This window comes from Dromiciops gliroides, chromosome 2, assembly GCF_019393635.1.
Source record: "Dromiciops gliroides isolate mDroGli1 chromosome 2, mDroGli1.pri, whole genome shotgun sequence".
Classification (NCBI taxonomy): Eukaryota; Metazoa; Chordata; class Mammalia; order Microbiotheria; family Microbiotheriidae; genus Dromiciops; species Dromiciops gliroides.
The window spans coordinates 373,375,075-373,393,671 of record NC_057862.1 but is presented as its reverse complement, the minus strand read 5'-3'; the positions used below and the strand labels follow the sequence as shown (position 1 = coordinate 373,393,671).

The following is an 18,597-nucleotide window of genomic DNA, read 5'->3' as shown; positions in this document are numbered from 1 at the left end:
AAAAAAAAAAAAAGGTAATCTTTTGCAAAAAAAAAAAAAGATATTTTAGCTTCCAAAGAGAAAGTGTAAGACCTAACTTGAGATGACCTGGGACAAGGGAATAAGGGTTTGCCTAGATCACAGTTGAAAGACAGATGACTATACCTGGGCCATTGTCCTGAAGGTGCAGATAGGTGCAACCCCACCCCCAGCTCTGGAAGACGGGGTGTTTGAGGACCTTGGGTGAGAGGATCCTCAGGCTATAGCAAAAGAAAAAGAAAGGCCTCCCTTTTACCGAAAAAAGACCCAAGGCCCAGAGAATTCATTTGCCATGAGCCTCGTGTAGATTACCAGTTTTTAGAGGATTAGAAGTTGACAAAATGAACTGTTAAATATAAAATAATCTGTCTTTTGATTCAGAATCTTGTAAACATGCCAAGGTGTGGAAAGAACCCCACAGATAGAGTAAGGAGATCTGGGGTGGAGGCTTGACTCAAGTCACTCCATCACTTCCTAGAAAGCCCAGAAACCTCTCTGACCTTCAGTTTCTTCTTTTGTAAAAGTAGTACAATAATAGTAACCGCCTTACAGTACTGCTGTGAGAAAAACACTTTGAAAGATTTTGAAAATACGTTGCTACTCCTATGAAAATCAACTCTCCCGGCAGTAAATTTCAAAGCATTTGTGTTTCTTTGGTTCCTAGCTTTTAAGCAAGAATCAGTAATGTCCTTCTCATGTCTGGGGAACTCACAGAGTAACGCTTAGTCCTGTGATGATCCCATTTTACTGAAAGGAACATTGAGACAAAGGGCAGGGAACTGCACTATGCAGTTTGCAGATTGATTTGTCATGGATCTCGTAGCAGGTGAGCAAGAAGGATAATCTCCATTTTAAAAGTGAAGACACACAGGTCCAGAGAAGGGGGTAACTTTAGCCCAAGGTCACATGACTAATAAATGGCAAGTCTGGGACCCAACTCTAAGCCCCTTGACTTCTGGCCTGGCATCTTTCTGCTGCTCCAGAGGAAGGTTCTGAATTCCAGCACTGAACCCTAAGTGTGGAGGGCATGGATGAGATCCAAATAGGTGTGACCACTGAAATTTCCCTCACATTATCCAGGCAGCATGTTGTGCTCACTCTCTGTGGCCACAGGCAAATCACCTCACACCTCTGAGCCTCAGTCCCCTTGTCTCTCAGAGGGAAATTGACTAAGTTCTGTCTAATGGCCTTTCTACCTTTAAACCCCATGAACCTGTAACGCCAAGTCTGCTCTTTCTATTGGCCCAGATTCACCAGGCTGGGAGGAGTCTCGGGGCCTCTTGTCTCCCAGGCTGATGCTCACTGGTCGTGCCTATTTTGATGTGAGTCTTACCTTCCCTTCTCTTCCAGCCCCATCATGAACAAATTCTTCCCAGGAAATTTCCCCAACAAGCAGTATCAGCTACTCTTCACACAAGGCTCAGGGGAGAATAAGGAAGGTAGGTGCTTAAGACAACATGCCTTTAGGCCAGATGAAGGAATTGATTGCCTTTTTATTTCTTTTTCCCTTCCTCAGTAATTTCTATCTCTGAGGATCTCCTCGGGCCTTGGGCCACCATGTTTGAAGCATTCCATCTCCTGCATCCTCCTTCCAGCTCCAGGGTCGTGCCATAGGTTCCAGCCTCTAAGGGGCCACTGTCTTTCCCTCTAGCACAGCTGACATTTATTAAGCTCGTGCTGTGTGCCAGAATCCTTCACACACCCCCTGCTACTGGGACCCTCCCTTCCAAAACTATTTCCTATGTATTAGGAGAATAAAGGATGGAGTCCCTGCTCTTTGAAGGCAGAGACTGTTCTACTTGTCTTCCAACTTGCAGCTCGGCACATGAAAGAGACAAATGCTTATTGATTTACAGATGGATGGATGGATGGATGGAGGTTCCTTCCTGTGGGTAATGATTGACCCACCTTGGCCTCAGTAGTGCTCAGTTTATACCTCTCTGGTGCACTCATTATGCAATACTGTGGATTATGGCTGTATCTATCTATGTTTTATTCCCCTGTAAGACTCTGGGTTCCATGAGGGTGGCAAAGATCACATCTTATCTAAAATGTAAATTGTCTGGCAAAGGGCTTGAAATGCCCTGTCAATGCTTCATACATTTTGGTTGAATGAAATGGAATTGTTCTTTCTCCTGTTTCTTTATTCTTGACCTTGTTCTTCTTCTCCTTTGTCTTCACCTTAGAGCTGCCAAGTGTGTTTGGTTCAGGAGAAAAGTTTTGCCCCATCCTTAATAAGGATATGGCTAATCCTTAAAAGGAGCCAGTTTCTTAGCAAGCATTGTTTCTTCTTTATTACTGCAGCCCTCATTACGTGCCTCTTGTTCCCCACAAATGCCTGAAGATCAAGAAAACAGACTCATTCCCTCAAAGGGCCTGAACCTGACCATCTTTTTCCTCCCTCCCCCCACCCCTATTGCTGCAGAAATTGTCAATTATGAGTTTGACAGTAAGGATCTCGTGTGCCTGACCCTGAGCAGTGTCATCGGAGTCTGGTACCTGCTAAGGAAGGTGAGGGGGACGGGGCTTGGACTGTGGGAGCACCCCCTTTGCCTGATGGATGGGAGGAGGTAAGAGGGAGGATGCTAGCTCCCCTCGGGAGCATGCTTCACATCCTGGGCTGGGTGGGGGTACATTGTTCTCCAACAGCACTGGATTGCCAACAACCTCTTTGGCCTGGCCTTCTCCCTCAATGGAGTGGAGCTCCTGCACCTCAATAATGTCAGCACAGGCTGCATCCTGCTTGGAGGCCTCTTTGTCTACGACATTTTCTGGGTGAGCTGCCCCATGCTGGGGCTTCCCAGGGTGGATGGGCTGCAGGAGTCAGGCTGGAGTTCCCGCAGCTCTTCCTGTTCCTAGGACGTTTGGTCCCTATTTCACAGAAAAAGATGTCAAAGAAACGTTGAAGCTGGGAGGGACCTTAGACATCATCTGTGTGAATAAAACCAGGGGGTTGTTCTAGGTAACTGCAGTCCCTTCCTGTTCTAGATCTAGTGATCTCATCTAGCCTAACCTAATTTACAGAGGGAGAAACTGAGGATCAGAGAGGGGAAGTGTGACCTTTCCAGGTTCACAGCTAGTCATTGTCAGAGCCATACCTCAAACCAAGGCCTTCTGGTGCCTAATCCAGGTCTCTGTTCCAACACTATGGTTTCTTAAGGTCAGTGTAATAGTGCTGGTTTTTAAGTGCCCTGACCAAGGTCTGGTGGGGCAAAGAATGGAGAGGAGCTTCTGAGAAGTCCCAGTTCCTTCCCGATGATGCCAAAGTCCCTTGGTTGAATGGGGTTTGTAAGCAGCTTTCCCTCTCACTGCCTTCTGGTTCTCTCTTACTCCTAGGTTTTTGGCACCAATGTGATGGTAACTGTGGCCAAGTCCTTTGAGGCACCAATAAAATGTGAGTAAAACTCTGCCCAAGGGATCGCCCATATCCCCTGGGTCCTGTTCTCTTTAGTAATTAGCAGTATTCTCAGGGCTAAACTCTTCCCCACTGAAGGCCCCAGCCCAACTCTTATACCAATAACACTTCACTGGACTTAGATTTTCCAAAGAACTTTCCTATTCCTTCTCTCATCTGATCCTCATCCCCTCTCTGTAAGGGTAAGGGTTATCCCCATTCTTGTTGATGAAATTGACGCTTAGTCAAGGGAAGTGGGATCTCCCCATCCTGTACATGCACTGGTGGTTTTTTTTAAGCCCAAGTGCTGAGGGGGAAATGAAAATGTTAATGGAGAAGGAAGGTGCACACAAGAGTGTGAGCAACGGCACTAGTCGGGAATGGGCACAGGCTGTGGGAAGGCCCACCCTACTTGACCCCAGAGCTCCTGCTTCAAGGGTTGTCCCAGGGTGTCAGGACGTCCGTTGTCCTTTCTTCCTTTGGAATTGGGCCCGTGGCCCTTTGCTTAGGCATGTTCAGTATAACTGTCCCATGTCACCAGTGGCAAGGCTGAATTCACAGGATCACAGCTTTTGGAGGTGGCAGGAGCCGTAGAGATCATCTAGCCCACCTCTCCAGTAGTAACTGATACTAAAAATGGTAACAATTCACCCGGATGTAGCACTTTACCAAACATTTTTCTCATCATAGCCTTGTGAAATAAGATATGCAGCTGTGATGATCCTCATTTGAATAGGAGGGACCTCAGAGTTCATCCAGTTCAGTAACCTTCTTTTAGAGATGAGTAAACTGAAGCTGAGAAATGAATCATCATTGTAATAACAGTAGCTAACGTTTGTAGAGAGCTTTAAGATTTACAGAGCCCTATATATGAGATTTCTTTTGATCGTCAGATGAGGAAACAGAGGCAAAAAGAGGATTAAGTGACTTGCCTGGGGTCACACAGCTAGTAAGAATCTGAGGCTAGATTTGAACTTGGGCCTTCCTAACTTCAAGTCCCATGTTCTTAGCCACGGTGACACCTAGCTGCTCCAAGTCATGGGACTCAACTTCCTTTCCATGACGTCATGCTTCCTCTCACAGGAAAGGGCCCAGAGTAGGAAAGGGCTTTGCCCGAGGTGGCACAGCTGATGCAGGTGAACCCGGGGCCTTTGACTCCTTGCTTGAGGGCTCTTTGATTTCTCAAAGTCGTTGTTCGAACTTCTCAAGCACGGGTACCCCATCCCGAGTATTCTGCCCTGCTTTCCTAGGAGCTTTGCCTGACCAAAGACTAAGGCCCTACCCCCTGCTCCTTTTCTCCTGCAGTGGTTTTCCCCCAAGACCTGCTGGAGAAGGGGCTGGAGGCTGACAACTTCGCCATGCTGGGCCTGGGAGACATTGTCATTCCAGGTAACACTTGAGGTTTGGGGGTGAGTGGGGAGAGCCGTCAGTGACCAGAGGAGAGTCTATCCTGAGAGAAAGAGGAAACAGTGCCACCTCACTCTCGCCGCCCCCAGCCAGGTTCCTTCTTCATACTCCTTTTTCTTAGTGTTCTAGAGCTCCTGATAAAACATTTGTGCTACTGTTGTGAAGGAGGCTGAGTAAATACTGTTCTCTGCGTTTGGCACCTGAGAAAACTGAGGCCCAGAGAGAGGAAATGATTTGGCCAGTCAGCTGGTGTTGGAGTTGGGGCTCCAACACCACTTTCATGCCACAAAATGGGCCATGCAGGTTCTGGGGCTGGAAACCCCCAAGCAGCCGTGGAGGGAAGGTGCCCTTAGAAAGTTCTTTCTCTGGAGCCCCATCAGCCCTGATCAGATGGGTACCCAGCCAGACTGGGAGGCTCCAGAAAGGGTGACTCAGCCTCTTGATGAAGTGACAGGCCTTTGCTCCTCCTCCCGTGCCAAGTGCCAAGGACGGTGCTGGGATCTGAGACTGCTGCTTAAGTGTGTTTGTAACCAGCCATGAGTACATGTGCCCAGCAATGAATGCCTGAATGGTATTTTGTGTGTTTGGATGAAAGGTGGCATGTATGTGCCTCCCCCTGGGCCCCTAGACATTCCTGACAGGGACCTCCTACAGGTCTGTGAATCTGACCCTTAGCTGCACAGGTGCTACCAGACTTGGTTGCACACAGTGGGGCTGCCGGGCAGTCCGGAAGAGCTCAGACTGGCCCACCCTGAAAGGACTGGACTCTTGGGTCAGAATCAAGAGAAGTGAGCCTCGCCCAGGGAAAAGACTTGGCCACAACCTCGTCCTCGTCATGGGCACTTTGCAGTTTCAAAGCCCTTTCCAGGCCATTCTCGTTTGATCCTCATGACGGCCTCGTGATTATTATGCATTTGACAAAGGAGGAAACCAGCATGGGGAAGCAGCTTGCCCTGAGTCCAGGAGTGAGGAGTCAGCTGGAAAGCCTGTCTGGAAAGCCAGGCTCTCCGAGCCAGCACTGCTTGGTGTTGGCCACCAGGTGGCGCTGCCCCCCACATGCAAAGCCCCAAGAGCCCTTCTGGTCTCTGCATGTCAGCCCTGGGGGCTGCTCTCCCTCCTCCCCCCACACCCACATGCATCTGGAAGGTGCCTTGTGTTTTTATAGGATGGAACCGTAGAGACCACGTAGCCTGGCCCCCTCCCTTTTACAGGTGAAGATGATGATCCGAAAGCTTAAAGATGTGTTGAGGCTAAGGCACCCATATCCCTGGCCCACCCCCTCCAATCCCTGTCCTCCCCACCCCTACTCCCAGTCTCTGACTCTCGCTTTCGACCCTTAGGTATCTTCATTGCGCTGCTTCTGCGTTTCGACATCAGGTGAGCCCAGAGACTCAGGCAAACGAGAACTGAGGTGTCCTGAGCCAAAGCTAGCTCCAGTCCCCTTCCATACTACCTCCAGCATCCCACCTCCATTCTCCGCCCAGAATGTCATCACCACACTCCTGAAAGGAAGCGCCTGAAATCTATACAAGCCAAGCTAGGCAATGGGGAGATAGGCAGCCCTGGGCTGCGTCAGACTTAGTCTCAAGGTCTGGAATAGAATTCTCTTAGAATTTAAAAGAACCTGGGAGCAGCTAGGTGGCTCAGTGGGTAGAGCACCGACCCTGGAATCAGGAGGACCTGAGTTCAAATGTGACCTCAGACACTTGACACTTACTAGCTGTGATACCTTGGGCAAGTCACTTAACCCTCATTGCCCACCCACCCACCCTCCAAAAAATTTTTTTTAATTTAAAAGAACCTGAGAGGGGGCAGCTAGGTGGCACAGTAGATAAAGCACTGGCCCTGGGTTCAGGAGTACCTGAGTTCAAATCTAGCCTCAGACACTTGACATTAGCTGTGTGACCCTGGGCAAGTCACTTAACCCTTGTTGCCTCACCAAAAAAAACCTGAGATACTCTGTATTCCAACTTCCTCATTAGACAGGTAGAAGCTGAGGTGGGGGAGGGGAAGTATTCGACCCAGGGTAACAAGCACATTCTCCTGTCTACCACCCTAGAGTCACTTTATCCTCTGGAGGGAAGACAAGGTTTAATGTTGGCAGCCAGAGGCCCAGACCTAGAAAATCAGTAGAAGAATCTTGAAGGTCTTCCCCAGCCTAGACCAGGCAGGGCCACATTGTGGGCCCAGAATAAATCTTGGTGTTGGCAGGGAGGTAGAGGGAAAGATTAGATCATAAAAGGAGACTTGAGGCTCTATTATAACTTCAGTCCTTGAACACCAAGTGAGCATTTTGAAATCACTGTATGCAGGGCACTGGGCTCAACTTTGTATAAGACAGGTCCTGCCTTCCTGGGGCCCCCAGCCTTGGTGACCAGTTCAGTTCAGCAGACACTTAACGAGGGTCTGTCATAAAGCCCCTCACTCTTTACCTGGAATGTTTAAAATAATGAATTTTGAAGCAGCTGAGATAAGAGACTCAGAATCCCATTCGAGTCTGTGTCAGACAATAACTAGCATGCCATTTATGGGAGGGAGATAAAGTCAGCTCAGTTCATTGCAGCCAGCCTTGCCTGAGCACCTTACACATACAAAGCAGTGTGTTTGGGCTGGTACTATGAGAAACAAAGCACAGACCCTACCCTTAGAGAATTCACAGTTTAAAAGGGAAAACAAGACATGTACACAAAATACAAGTACACGACAGAATGTGGCAAATGCACAGGAGGTAGTCAGTTCAGAGATCTGAAAGATTTGAGGCAAAATTCACCAATAACTAGAGGGGGAAAGGAAAAAGTTCGCCAAAGAGGGAGCACTTTTGGGGTTTCAGGGGCTAGAGATGGAACAAGGGTAGTCCAGGAAGTAGAAGAAAAGTAAGGACAGAGCCACAGGAAAGCATGGAATCAGAGGGGCCAAGAATATCAGTTTGGTTTTGGTTGGAGATCAGCATGAAGGGGAGTAGTGGAAAATGAGGCTGGAAAAGTAGTTTGGGGTCAGATTGTGGAGGGCTGCAAGAGTGTGACCTTTACCCAGTAAGCACTAAAGAAGCAGGGAACGATTCTTGAGGAGGGGGGGTATTTTCAGAGCTGGACTATAGGGGACTGACTCAGGTATTGTGGATAGGAGGAGTTGTAGGAGAAGAGACCAGAGGCTTCCGTGATTATCCAAGGACCTGCGCTAAGGTGGGAGCCATTGAGATGGAGAAGAGGAGACAAATGCTAGAGATTTCTTGAGGGCAGAGAGCATGCAAAGCAAAGGGCTCCAGTCTTCTCCTTCCCCTGAAAGCATGAGGACCAAAGACCCACTGGAGGGAATAGAATCAGGAAGTCACCTACTGTCCTAATACATCTCTTTATCCACTCTGCAGCCTGAAGAAGAACACGCACACCTACTTCTACACCAGCTTTGTGGCATACATCTTTGGTCTGGGCCTCACCATCTTCATTATGCACGTCTTCAAACATGCTCAGGTAAGTTACAGGGCCAAGCCACTCCTGATGCGAGTGGCCCAGGAGCGGTGTTCTAGCAGCTGCCCATCTCTTCTTCACCCTCACCTCACCTCTTCCTGCCCTCAGCCCCATGTTAGGATGGCCTGGTAAGAGACAGCAGGACATAGCAAAAGAGCACTCGACACAGAGTGTGAAAAATTCGTGTCCTGTCAGCCTCAGCCACCTGGAGTGGCTTAACTTCTCTGCACCTCAGTTTCATTATCTGTAGAATGGTCATCGTGATACTTGCACCACTTAGCTCAAAGGATTCTTAGGAAGAAAATTCTTTGGCAACTTTAAGGCTCCAAAGAAACTTTAGTGGCTAATTTTAAATCTGAAAAAGAAACGGGGTGATAGCAGGACTCGCCAGCAGGTGGCACTCTCCACTGTGGCCATCCCTTCAGTGGGTGAGCCCCAGTGTCATAGAATCATGATCCCATAGACTGGCATACACTCCTTTTGAATAAAACATTTTCTCTGTGTCTGTTTTGATCCTTCCTGACCTTACCTGAGAGAGGACAGTGGGGCTATAGTGGAAAGAGTATTGGATTGCAGTATGACCTTTGAGATGTCAGTCAAGTCATTTCCTTTCTATGGGCCTCAGTTTCTTACTGAGGAGATTAGACCAAATTCTCTCTTGGTCCCTCCAGCCCTGAAATGCATGACTATAAAGTCTTTTATTTTACAGACGAGGAAACAGAGGCTCAAAGTATAGGAAAATGAGTCCCCTGGAGTCACATACTCAGTCTGGCAGAGCTATTACTGCAATGGAGGCCTCCTACCTCTGGGACTGGCACATGACCCACTGCCCCTCCACAGTTCTGCCTTTTCAACTTTGGATAAATTTTGCAGCGCCATCTTTGGAGGGAGTGGGGGTGATGATCTTCCCTGGGCAGGCAAGATTCATCACTAACCGCCACCAGCCCCTGGTATTGCTACCCAGCTAGGTATCTCTAGGAAGCTGTGCAGGGTCCCAGAAAATAAGGCATAGATGATCTGAGCTGGAAAATACCTTCAAGGCGACCTAACCAATCCTCATTCTACAGATGAGGAAACTGAGGCTCCAGCGTTTCCAGAGGTGTCATTGGTGGAGAAAGACATATCTTTGTAGGCTGTGTCCCTGTAGAGAGGGAAGGGGAAATGAGGGAAAACTGGACTCTGCAGAGTAGGGAGAGCAGGGGGAGGGCCCACTGGATACCTGCTCTCTGACAAAGGTAATGATACCAACATACTCCCCTGAGCCCTCCACCCCCATCGGCCCACGTCTCCATCTCCCCCAAGAAATATGAGCTCCAAGGGTCTGCTGCAAAGCCTTGGGCAGGTAACAACACTCCTCTAGCTGTGACCTTGAAGCAGCTCAGAAAGCAGTTCTCAGGCCCTTTTCTTCAGCAGTGAATTTTCCTGCCAAAGTCAAACAATGAGGACCACTCAGATGTGAAGCTTGGGAGAGAACAGGCAGTGGAGGAGGTGTGGAAGAAAGGATCAGGCACTGGGAGCCCTGGGACCTTAAAGGAGAGAGAAGTCTCTCTTTCTCTTTTTCTCTTTCACTTTCCCTCTTTCCCTCCTCTATCACTCTTCCTTTCTTGTTCTCTTTCTCTTTTACTCTCCTTAATTCCCTCTCTCTCTCTCTCCCTTTCCCCATTCCCCTTTCCCTCCCTCCCTCTCTCTTTTCCCTCTCCTCTTTCTATCTCTTCTCTGTATCTTCCTCTCTTTTTCTGTCTCTCCCTCTCTCTTTATCTTGCTGTTTCTCTCTCTGTGTCTCACACACACACACACACACACACACACACACACACACACACACACACACACACACACCCTGCTTTATAATGCTTTATAGTTTTCAAAGTACTTTGCCAATAACACATCTTCAAGGTAGGTAGGGCAGCATTATTCTCACTGGACAGATGAGAAAACTAAGTGACTGGCCCATGATCAAGTAGTTAGCATCAGAGCCCAGCTAAGGTAGTTTTCCAACTCTTCTGTGAAGCAGACGTGGCCCATGTTCCCTCATTCGTGCAAGGCTCTCCCTCAGTTCCTAGGGAAAACCCCTTATTTCCCAGCATAGCCTCCTGGAACTGATAAATCTCTATGTTCTCCTCCACCCCCACAGCCGGCATTGCTCTATCTGGTCCCTGCCTGCATTGGTTTCCCCCTGCTGGTGGCGCTGGCAAAGGGAGAAGTCACGGAGATGTTCAGGTAAGGGGCGGACCTGGCTCCCATTCCCACAGCACACGAAGGCCCGGGGCGTGTTCACAGGTGCAGCCAGTGGGCCTCAGGGTTAGACGCAGTGCCTTACCGAGCTTGTGGGCTGTGGGGAAAAGCATGGGGGGCTGTTTGTACACGTCTCCCAGGAAACTTCACTCCCTGGAATTTTCTCCCAGGACGTGGGAGCCTGTCTGTGGGTTTTGGTGGCAGTCTTGCTCTGGATCCAGCCCTCCTTCCCCCCACCTGGTTGGGATGGCAGTCGACTGAACTAGGGCACATCATTCCCCCTGGGAAATTCTGAGGACCAAGCAGGGGCATCCCTGCAAGACTTGGACTACTGTCTTCCTCTGGGGAGGGACAGTGCTTTTGTGGACTGTCCAACACGCGGCATCTCAGATCCAGTGAGCTCCCTGACTCCCACAGCCATCTAAGACTGAAACAAACATGGCTTCTACCACCAGGACCGAGTCTCAGGTGTAGAAACACCTTGGGAGAGCCCTGCCCCAGGCCCCCCAAAGGGCCATGTGGCCTAGGGAAGAGAGTGCCAGACCTAGAGGCAGAAGATATGCATTCAAATCTCACTTCTGATACTAACTATATAAACTTGGGCCTCTGGCCTCAGTTTCCTCCTCTGTAATATGAGCTCCCTTTAAGCTCTCAATCTGTGATCTTCTGATCCTTCCCCTTGACAGAGGCTGTTGATAGACCATTCCAAAGGGAGGCTTTTGAGGTAGTAGAAAGAGCGTGGGACTGGGACTGGGAGGCCTGGGCACCACTGGCTGACCTTTTAGCAAGTCCTTTTCCTCTCTGGCCTCCCATTTTCTCCTTTGTAAAATGGCGTAGTTGAATTAGATGGTCTCTAAGATCTGGTCTAGTTCTCACATTCTTTATTTGGGGTTTCAGCTTTGTCATAGTCTGTATCATACATAAGGTCTCTTCCAGCTGCCCTGTGCCGTGTTCTGTACTCACACCCATAGCTAATGTTCTGTCATCCAAGGATTCTCTGAGGTTATCCCTTTTGAAAAAAATGGCTAAAAAGCAGATCTACATCTCTTCCCCCTTTTACCTGCCCCCAGCCCTGGCTACAAGGCAGGGGTCTGCACCTGGCAGCTGCATACCTAAATAGGGAGTAGGAAGGCCAGATAGTCTCCAGGGAGACTGTCCAGGCTGGTGCTGTTCCCAGGACCACAGTCCTAAAACACAGTGTCCCAGGGTGGAGCCACACCCGCCCACCCATACATAGGCTCTGCATATCTTTCAGGGCCACAAATGTCTCCCTATGGGCTTGGCTTCTGCATTGAAGGAAGACAGAATTCTAGGAGAAAATTCCCATCTTCCTCTGTGTCTTGCTAAGTAGTAAGGCAGACAGTAGAGTCATTTGGAGGGGGGCAGATCTTCTCTTAGAAAAGGCATTAGCATAATTCAAGGCATGGCCCTTGGAGGCAGAGGATTGGGGGACCATCATCTCTTCTGTGCTTGAGGCTAGGCATCCTGGGTAGGCCCTTGGGGATGATGGTTCTTAGCCCCTCCTCCCTGAAGCTTAGTCACCTTAGGCTGATCACCTTTCCTCTGTATACCCCCCCTCCCCCCCCAGTATTCTCTGTAAAACAAAGGATTTGGGTCAGGTGACCTCTTGGCGGCCCCCCCCCCCCCCAGCTCCAACATGTATGTTCCTAGGACTCTGTCCTAGGTCCTGTCAGTTCCTGACTTTTTGTGATTTCAATATCCTGACTTCTAGATTCAAATCAGAATTATGACAGAACATAAATTAATCTCCTGCACCCTTCCCTTTTACCCCTAGCCTGCCTTGAAGGCCACACTTGTCCTACCCTCAGTACAGTCCCGCCCCTTGCTGGTGTGACTCCCTCAATGTCTGCTCCAGAGACCTGTTCCCTTCCCACCCCACCCCCTATCCTTCAGCCTTGCAAAGAGATGGCAGGTGGGCAGTTGTGCACCCCCAGGGACCCTCAAAATAACTCATCATGGGCAGCTGCCACCCAGGGGGGTCAGCCATGGCCCATCCCTCTCCCAGCACCACCACCCGCATCCCTCCGGGTTATTGGCCAGGCCTTCACCCTGTCCCTTCCCCACCTGCTCAGTCTTTGATGTTTCTCTGGGAACCCAGTGCTGCAGGCACCAATCGTCCCGGTCCTGGCCTTCCTGTGCACCTGGGCGCCCTGAGCCGTGCTGCTGACACACCCGTGACTCATCCCCACCCCCGCACCACCCTCCCTCCCTCCCCGGAAGCCAGCAGGGCTCACGGTCACAGCCCCGTGTCTCCTGGTGGGGTGAAGGGGAAAGGGGAGTGGGCCAGACCCTGGGGCTGGGAGAAACAGGGGCATATTGGTTCCCTCTTCTCAGGCCTCCCACACCCCATCCCTTATATGACAGGCCCTGGCACCCTCCTAGGCTTTGGTTCCATTTCAGGCCCCCACCCCCTCCTGATGGCAGGCAGGTGCTGGGAGCGGTGGAGGCCAGGGCCCCACTGAGGACAGATAGCCTGGGTTCATGAGAGGCAAGTCAGTCAAGGCAGCAGTGGGCTTTAGCAGAAAAGGGCACTGAGTCTGGACCACAGGTTCAGAGAGTGCCCTGACAGCAATAGCTTCCACTCCCATGCATTGTACAGTTCTAAAAAGTACTTTTCACTACAACCCTCTAAGGTAGACAAAACATTATCATCACCTTCATCATTATTCCTATTTCTGCAATGTCAGAACCTAATTTAGAGCTGGAAGGGACTTTAGGAATTTTAGTCTAAGCATTTCATTTTACAGAGGAGGCAGCCGAGGCTAAAAGAGGTTCAGTGATGAAATCCAGTAGTGTTTAGAATATACCCATGTCATCAGCCCTGACTCCTGGGTTCAGATAACCTGGTTTGGAATCCTAGCTCTGCCAATGACCACGCCCAAGAAATTGAGGCAGCTGCTGGCTCAGTGCATAGAGCACTGGGCCTGGAATCAGGAAGGCCTGAGTTCAAATCAGTCTCAAGATGCTTACCAGCTTGTGTGACCCTAGGCTAGTCATTTAACCTCTGCCTGCTCCCATTTCCTTATCTCTAATGTGGGGACAACAATAGAACTGACTGCCCAGGGTTGTGGTAAGGATCAAATATATATGAAGTACTTTGAAAACCTTATGGTTCTAAATAAATATGAGCGGTTTTTGAGCATGTAATCATCACTTCCCCTCTCAGGACCATGGCTTCTTTCTCTATAAAATGAGGAGTTAGACATGATCTCTGAGGTCCTTTGCAATTCTTGATCCTCTGCTGAGACAGAGCTAGTTTCTGTTGCTGTTTAAGCCATTGGGCGGGGGAGGTGCAGAAGCTGGGGGAGTAGGAAGAATGGAGACCATGGATGACAGGTTCTTAAGTTAGAAACCTGCTAGAAGGCACCTCCACCTTCTAGGACCTCACTCTTAGGGATTACTTAAGACTGTTTTCCAGCATGGACATACACACACACACATGCACACACGTTGACATGCACACACAAATTCTTGCTAACTTTGTTCTTCCCCAATCCCTGGGGGCCAGGGTAATGTAATAGAACAGCAGATTTGAAGTTAAGACCACCTAAACCTCAGTTACCTCATTTTTTTTATTTTTATTTTTTTGGTTTTGGTTTGGTTTGGTTTTTTGTGGGGCAATGGGGGTTAAGTGACTTGCTCAGGGTCACACAGCTAGTAAGTGTCAAGTGTCTGAGGCCGGATTTGAACTCAGGTCCTCCTGAATCCAGGGCCAGTGCTTTATCCACTGCACCTCCTAGCCGCCCCCAGTTACCTCATTTTAAAATTAAAAAGCTGTACTGGGGCAGCTAGGTGGTTCAGTGGATAGAGCACTGGCCCTGGAGTCAGGAGTACCAGAGTTCAAATCCAACCTCAGGCACTTGACACTTACTAGCTGTGTGACCCTGGGCAAGTCACTTAACCCTCATTGCCCTGCCCCCCAAAAAAAGCTGTACTGAATATTCTGGAAGGTCCCACCAGCTCTAACTCCTTTAACCCTCTCTGACATCCCCCCCCCAGAATCTTCTTAGAGCCAATGGCTGTGTAGGTCCCCATGCCTCTGAGGATTATACCAGACTGTTAATGACATGAAATACCTCCAGTCATTCTGTCCATACTGATGCCTGCTCAGCCTTAGCTGTCTCTGGAGGCGGAAGCAGGCAAGAAATACCGCTAGGCTTTTGAAAGGGTAGAATTATTCTGCCTTCCTTTCCTGTCACCAACCTTGCTCTCGCTCCCTGCTTCTCTCCTCTCCTTCCTCAGCTCCCACCCACCCATCCATCTCCTTTTTGAAAAAGTCTCCCTTTGCCCTTGTCTGGAGTCCTGGTCCCAGCTCCACCGCTGACTTGCTATATGACTTTGATTAAGTCCCTTCCTTTCTCTGGGCCTCAGTTTCCCCATCTCTAAAACAAAGGGGTTGGACTTAACTGGTCACTGAGATCCTTCACAACTCTAAGATTCTGTGATTCCTCCTCTTTTCCCTCCCTTCTTGCTCTCTGTCTTTCCTGCAGCTATGAATCTTCTGCTGAAATCTTGCCACACACTCCTCGGCTTACCCACTTCCCCACTGTCTCGGGCTCACCCGCCAGCCTTGCGGATTCCATGCAGCAGAATGTGGCCTGCCCCCGCCGCCGCCGGCCACACAGCCCCAGCGCCCTGTAGTCCCCAGCGCCCTTTCTCCCTCTGTTTCCCCTCTGCTCTGTCAGGTAGGGCATCCCATTCTTCACCTTCCTTTGCCCTTCCTCCTCACCCACCCCCTGCCCCTAAGAGCCACTGGCTCCTTTCTCCCTGGGGCACCCATTAGTGGTGGAATGTCAGCCCCAACATGGCTTGTCCAGTTTCAGCCTTAGACACAGGGAGGACCCAAGAGGAGCAGATCATTCTTTTCCTTTGTCTTGTCCATAACCTGAGGTTCCAGGCTGAGCCTCTCTTCATCTTTCTGGTGAGTTGGCCGTCTTGTACTTGCCAAACACCTCTCTAGGGAACTCTGAACACCTTGCAGACCTCACTTCCTCCTCCAGGGCAGATAAGAAGGGGGCTGTGGTACAGTCCTTCTCCCTGTTGGAGAGATGGGGGTACAGAGAAATGGCTGATCCAAAGTGACCTAATCACACAGTGGAGCCTGGGGCACAAGAGGCAGGAATTCTGTCCTCTATCCATGAGGATTTGATGCTTACCACTGAAGACCTGGGATGAGGGGAGGGAAATTTATGCATCAAGCTGATGGCTAAGGTAGAATTGTTGTGAGGCTGCTTGATCTGAGGTTGTCTGGCCCGCTGTTTGCTGCCAAAGAGAAACGAGGAAGTGAAGCCAAGGGGTGGCAAGGTGTAGTGCAAAGAGCACTGGATGTGGAGTCAGAGAGACCTGGGTTCAAATCCTTGCTCTGCTGCTTATTAGAGGTATGACCTTGGATAAGTCACTTAACCACTAACTTCAGGTTGCCCCATCTATAAAATAAAGGAGTTTAAGTCTAGATAGTCTCTAAAATCCCTTCCAGCTCTAAATCATGTGAGTATGAATTCATCACCGTGGCTACAAAAATAAAGGCAGTGGGTCTTAAGCTGAAATTTGATCCTTTCCTCACTGTGTTTGGAGCCAGAGCTCCAGTTATCTCCTGGTGGCAGGAGAAGAATCTGAACTGTCCCTCCCCTTCTCTCTGGCCTGCAAGTAGAGGAGCAGTGGTGATAGTGACCCTTCCTCCCACTCCCCACCACCCCCTGCCCCATCCTGTCCCCACCTTGGAAGCCTCTCTTTTCTGAGAACCCTCCGGACTTTTCTGACCTGACATTCCTCCCCTCCCTTCCCTCCCTCTCTCCACCTCCAGTTACGAGGAGACAAATGAGAAGGAGAAAGAGTCAGCCAGCGAGTGCAAAGAGGGAGCACCACTGCCGCCACCGCCATCGTCATCCTCTACTGAGACGGAAAAGAAGGAGCAGTAAGGATGGGCCTGGAGCCAGGCGGGGGCCCTCCTGCAGGACCTGGGGGAGAGACAGAGGCCCTGCAGAGCAGGGGTTGATGTTCTGGGCCTTAGGCTGCCCTGCTCAGGCCGGGCTGCTCCTCTCCCTTCTCCCTCCTGAGCCCAGCCTTGGATTTTTCTCTTTGTTTCTGGTCGTGTACCTCCTGTGTCTTCTCTCCCCGGCACTGGGCAGAGACCCCAACTACCTTTTGTGGGGAGGGTGCCGGCGGAGGTGGGGAGAGGGCCTGGTTTTTAAATTTTTTTGTATTACCGTGAACCCCTCTCTCTCTCTCATTAAAAGTCTATGTCAAGTGAAAAGTGAGGACAAGGGGGCAGCACATCTGTCTTTGTCTCCACTTCGCCTGCCTCAGGCCTTGGGGAGAGGCATTGGAGGGTAGAAGCCCCTTGACCTCCAAAGCTTGGCTTCTCCTGGACTCCTGCTGGGTGCTAATGTACATGGTTCTTTTCTGGGAGCTCAGGAGTCAGCCCCAGCCCTAAGCAAAGCTCAGGCCTCAGACCAGAGCAGCCTTCTCTTTCTGCTGCATGCACAGGAGCCACAGCAGAGAAGAGAGCTTCGAAAAAGGGCAAGAGCCTTTAGAGGCATTGCAGGGAGTCAGCAGGTGGTGCCTGCTAGCCTGCCTTCCCTAGAGAGAGAGCCCAGCAGGCTCCTCCGAATTCTCTCCTTTCTTCCCCGACTGTATTGAGATAAGGGGGGGGGGCAGAATGAGCTCCAAGCATGTACTTGGTCCACAGCCTACCTCCCACCACACACTTTGAAGGGAGGAAGGAAGGAAGGAAAGAAAGAAAGAAAGAGAGGAGAGAAGGAAGGAAAGAATAAAAGGCCTAACTTGCTTCATCAGGGACCCGCTTTTTAGCTCCAGGCCCTAGAGCTTCCCATCCGAAGGCAAGCTCTGTTCAGAGAGGTGTCAGAAGGTAGGGTAGGGGGGCTCAGGCCCATGCACACGGGCACCTCCCCTTTTCCATACAGTACTCTTCAGCCCTGAGTGTGCTTCACCCCAGGAGAGGTTTGCCTTCATGGGAAGACGGGTGCCTGCTTGCCCAGGGAGTTGCAGGGCTGAAGACCTCAGCTCCATACAAATCAGAAGTGGAGCTAAGAGGAGTGACCGATGGCTGCCTTGGCAGGGGCTGAGTGAGCCCCCTGGTAGTTGAGGTGTTCAGGGGGCCCCCGAGTGACCACTTAGGGGTACTGTGGAGGGCCTTCCTGCTTAAGGGCCGTGGGATTGGATACCCTCTGAGATCCCTTCCACATGTGTCTGATTTGTGAATCCTCTCAACTAATCCCAGTAGGGCTCCTCTCTGGCCAGGATGTCCTATCATTTAGCCATTGCTAAAAGGGCCAGGGTCCTGGGTTTGTGAGTTTTGCTTTGAGCTAAGGCCCCAGAGTTTGACCTTGGACAGCTACCTTGCCACAGGCAGCTCTTGAGTAAAGAAGAGGTTTTGGCTTAGGGTCTGGCCTCCGGATAAGAAGTCAGATCTTCCTCTTCCATAATGAATACATTCTATTATGGGTTTTTCTGTGCCCTCCTTGGGACCCATGGCCACTGATATTTTTTAAGTAGAAACCAAAGAGCCCCAGCTGGACCTCAGACAAAGGCGACCCCACCCCAACCAGGGCCACAGAGACAAACTGTCCTTGAAAGTCAGGGATCCCACTTAACGTGAGCTCAGTTTTGCCTTGCCCACCCTGCAGCTGGGTGCTGATTTGGAAATGACTCAGAAGCAGTCGGCGCATCATAGGGCCTGCTTCCTGAACAGCAGGAAGGAGGAGCTGCTGCTGGGTGGGGATGGCCCACGGGCCCCCTCAGCCCCGGCACCAACCACAGACAGGGAAAGTGCCTGATCCTGTGGAAGGTGTCCAAGGAGGTCAGTGAGAGTAGGCATCCTAGTGGTTGGAAGGTGTCAAACTAAGGTTGGCCCTTTGGTCTCTTGGATTTCAATTAATAAAATCTAAAGCCTCAGAGATGACCTAGTAATTAGGTTTCTAAGAGAAAATTAGAAAATCTTCCAGAAAAGAGAGAACTTTAAGATCACAGTGAGTGAGTGGGAAAGCTGGGATATTTTAGCTGCTGGGGTGTCTGTTACCCAATTCTGTCTGCTGT

At 50.2% G+C, this 18,597-nt stretch overlaps 1 protein-coding gene across 2 annotated transcripts in view; it reads left to right on the top strand.

Moving 5' to 3' along the window:
- HM13 (histocompatibility minor 13) overlaps positions 1–16,795 on the top strand; it is a 35,522-nt gene extending 18,727 nt beyond the window's left edge. The window contains exons 4-13 of one of the 2 annotated variants that reach the window (XM_043983389.1): positions 1,369–1,457; positions 2,444–2,529; positions 2,668–2,793; positions 3,355–3,412; positions 4,718–4,801; positions 6,160–6,196; positions 8,187–8,289; positions 10,421–10,506; positions 15,033–15,227; positions 16,346–16,795. In XM_043983389.1, coding sequence (XP_043839324.1) covers positions 1,369–1,457; positions 2,444–2,529; positions 2,668–2,793; positions 3,355–3,412; positions 4,718–4,801; positions 6,160–6,196; positions 8,187–8,289; positions 10,421–10,506; positions 15,033–15,183 — 820 coding nt within the window. In that variant the 3' untranslated portion in view covers positions 15,184–15,227; positions 16,346–16,795. The remainder of the gene's footprint in view (positions 1–1,368; positions 1,458–2,443; positions 2,530–2,667; positions 2,794–3,354; positions 3,413–4,717; positions 4,802–6,159; positions 6,197–8,186; positions 8,290–10,420; positions 10,507–15,032; positions 15,228–16,345) is intronic. The other variant, XM_043983390.1, reaches the window with a different exon arrangement.
- Positions 16,796–18,597: the final 1,802 nt, after the last annotated feature.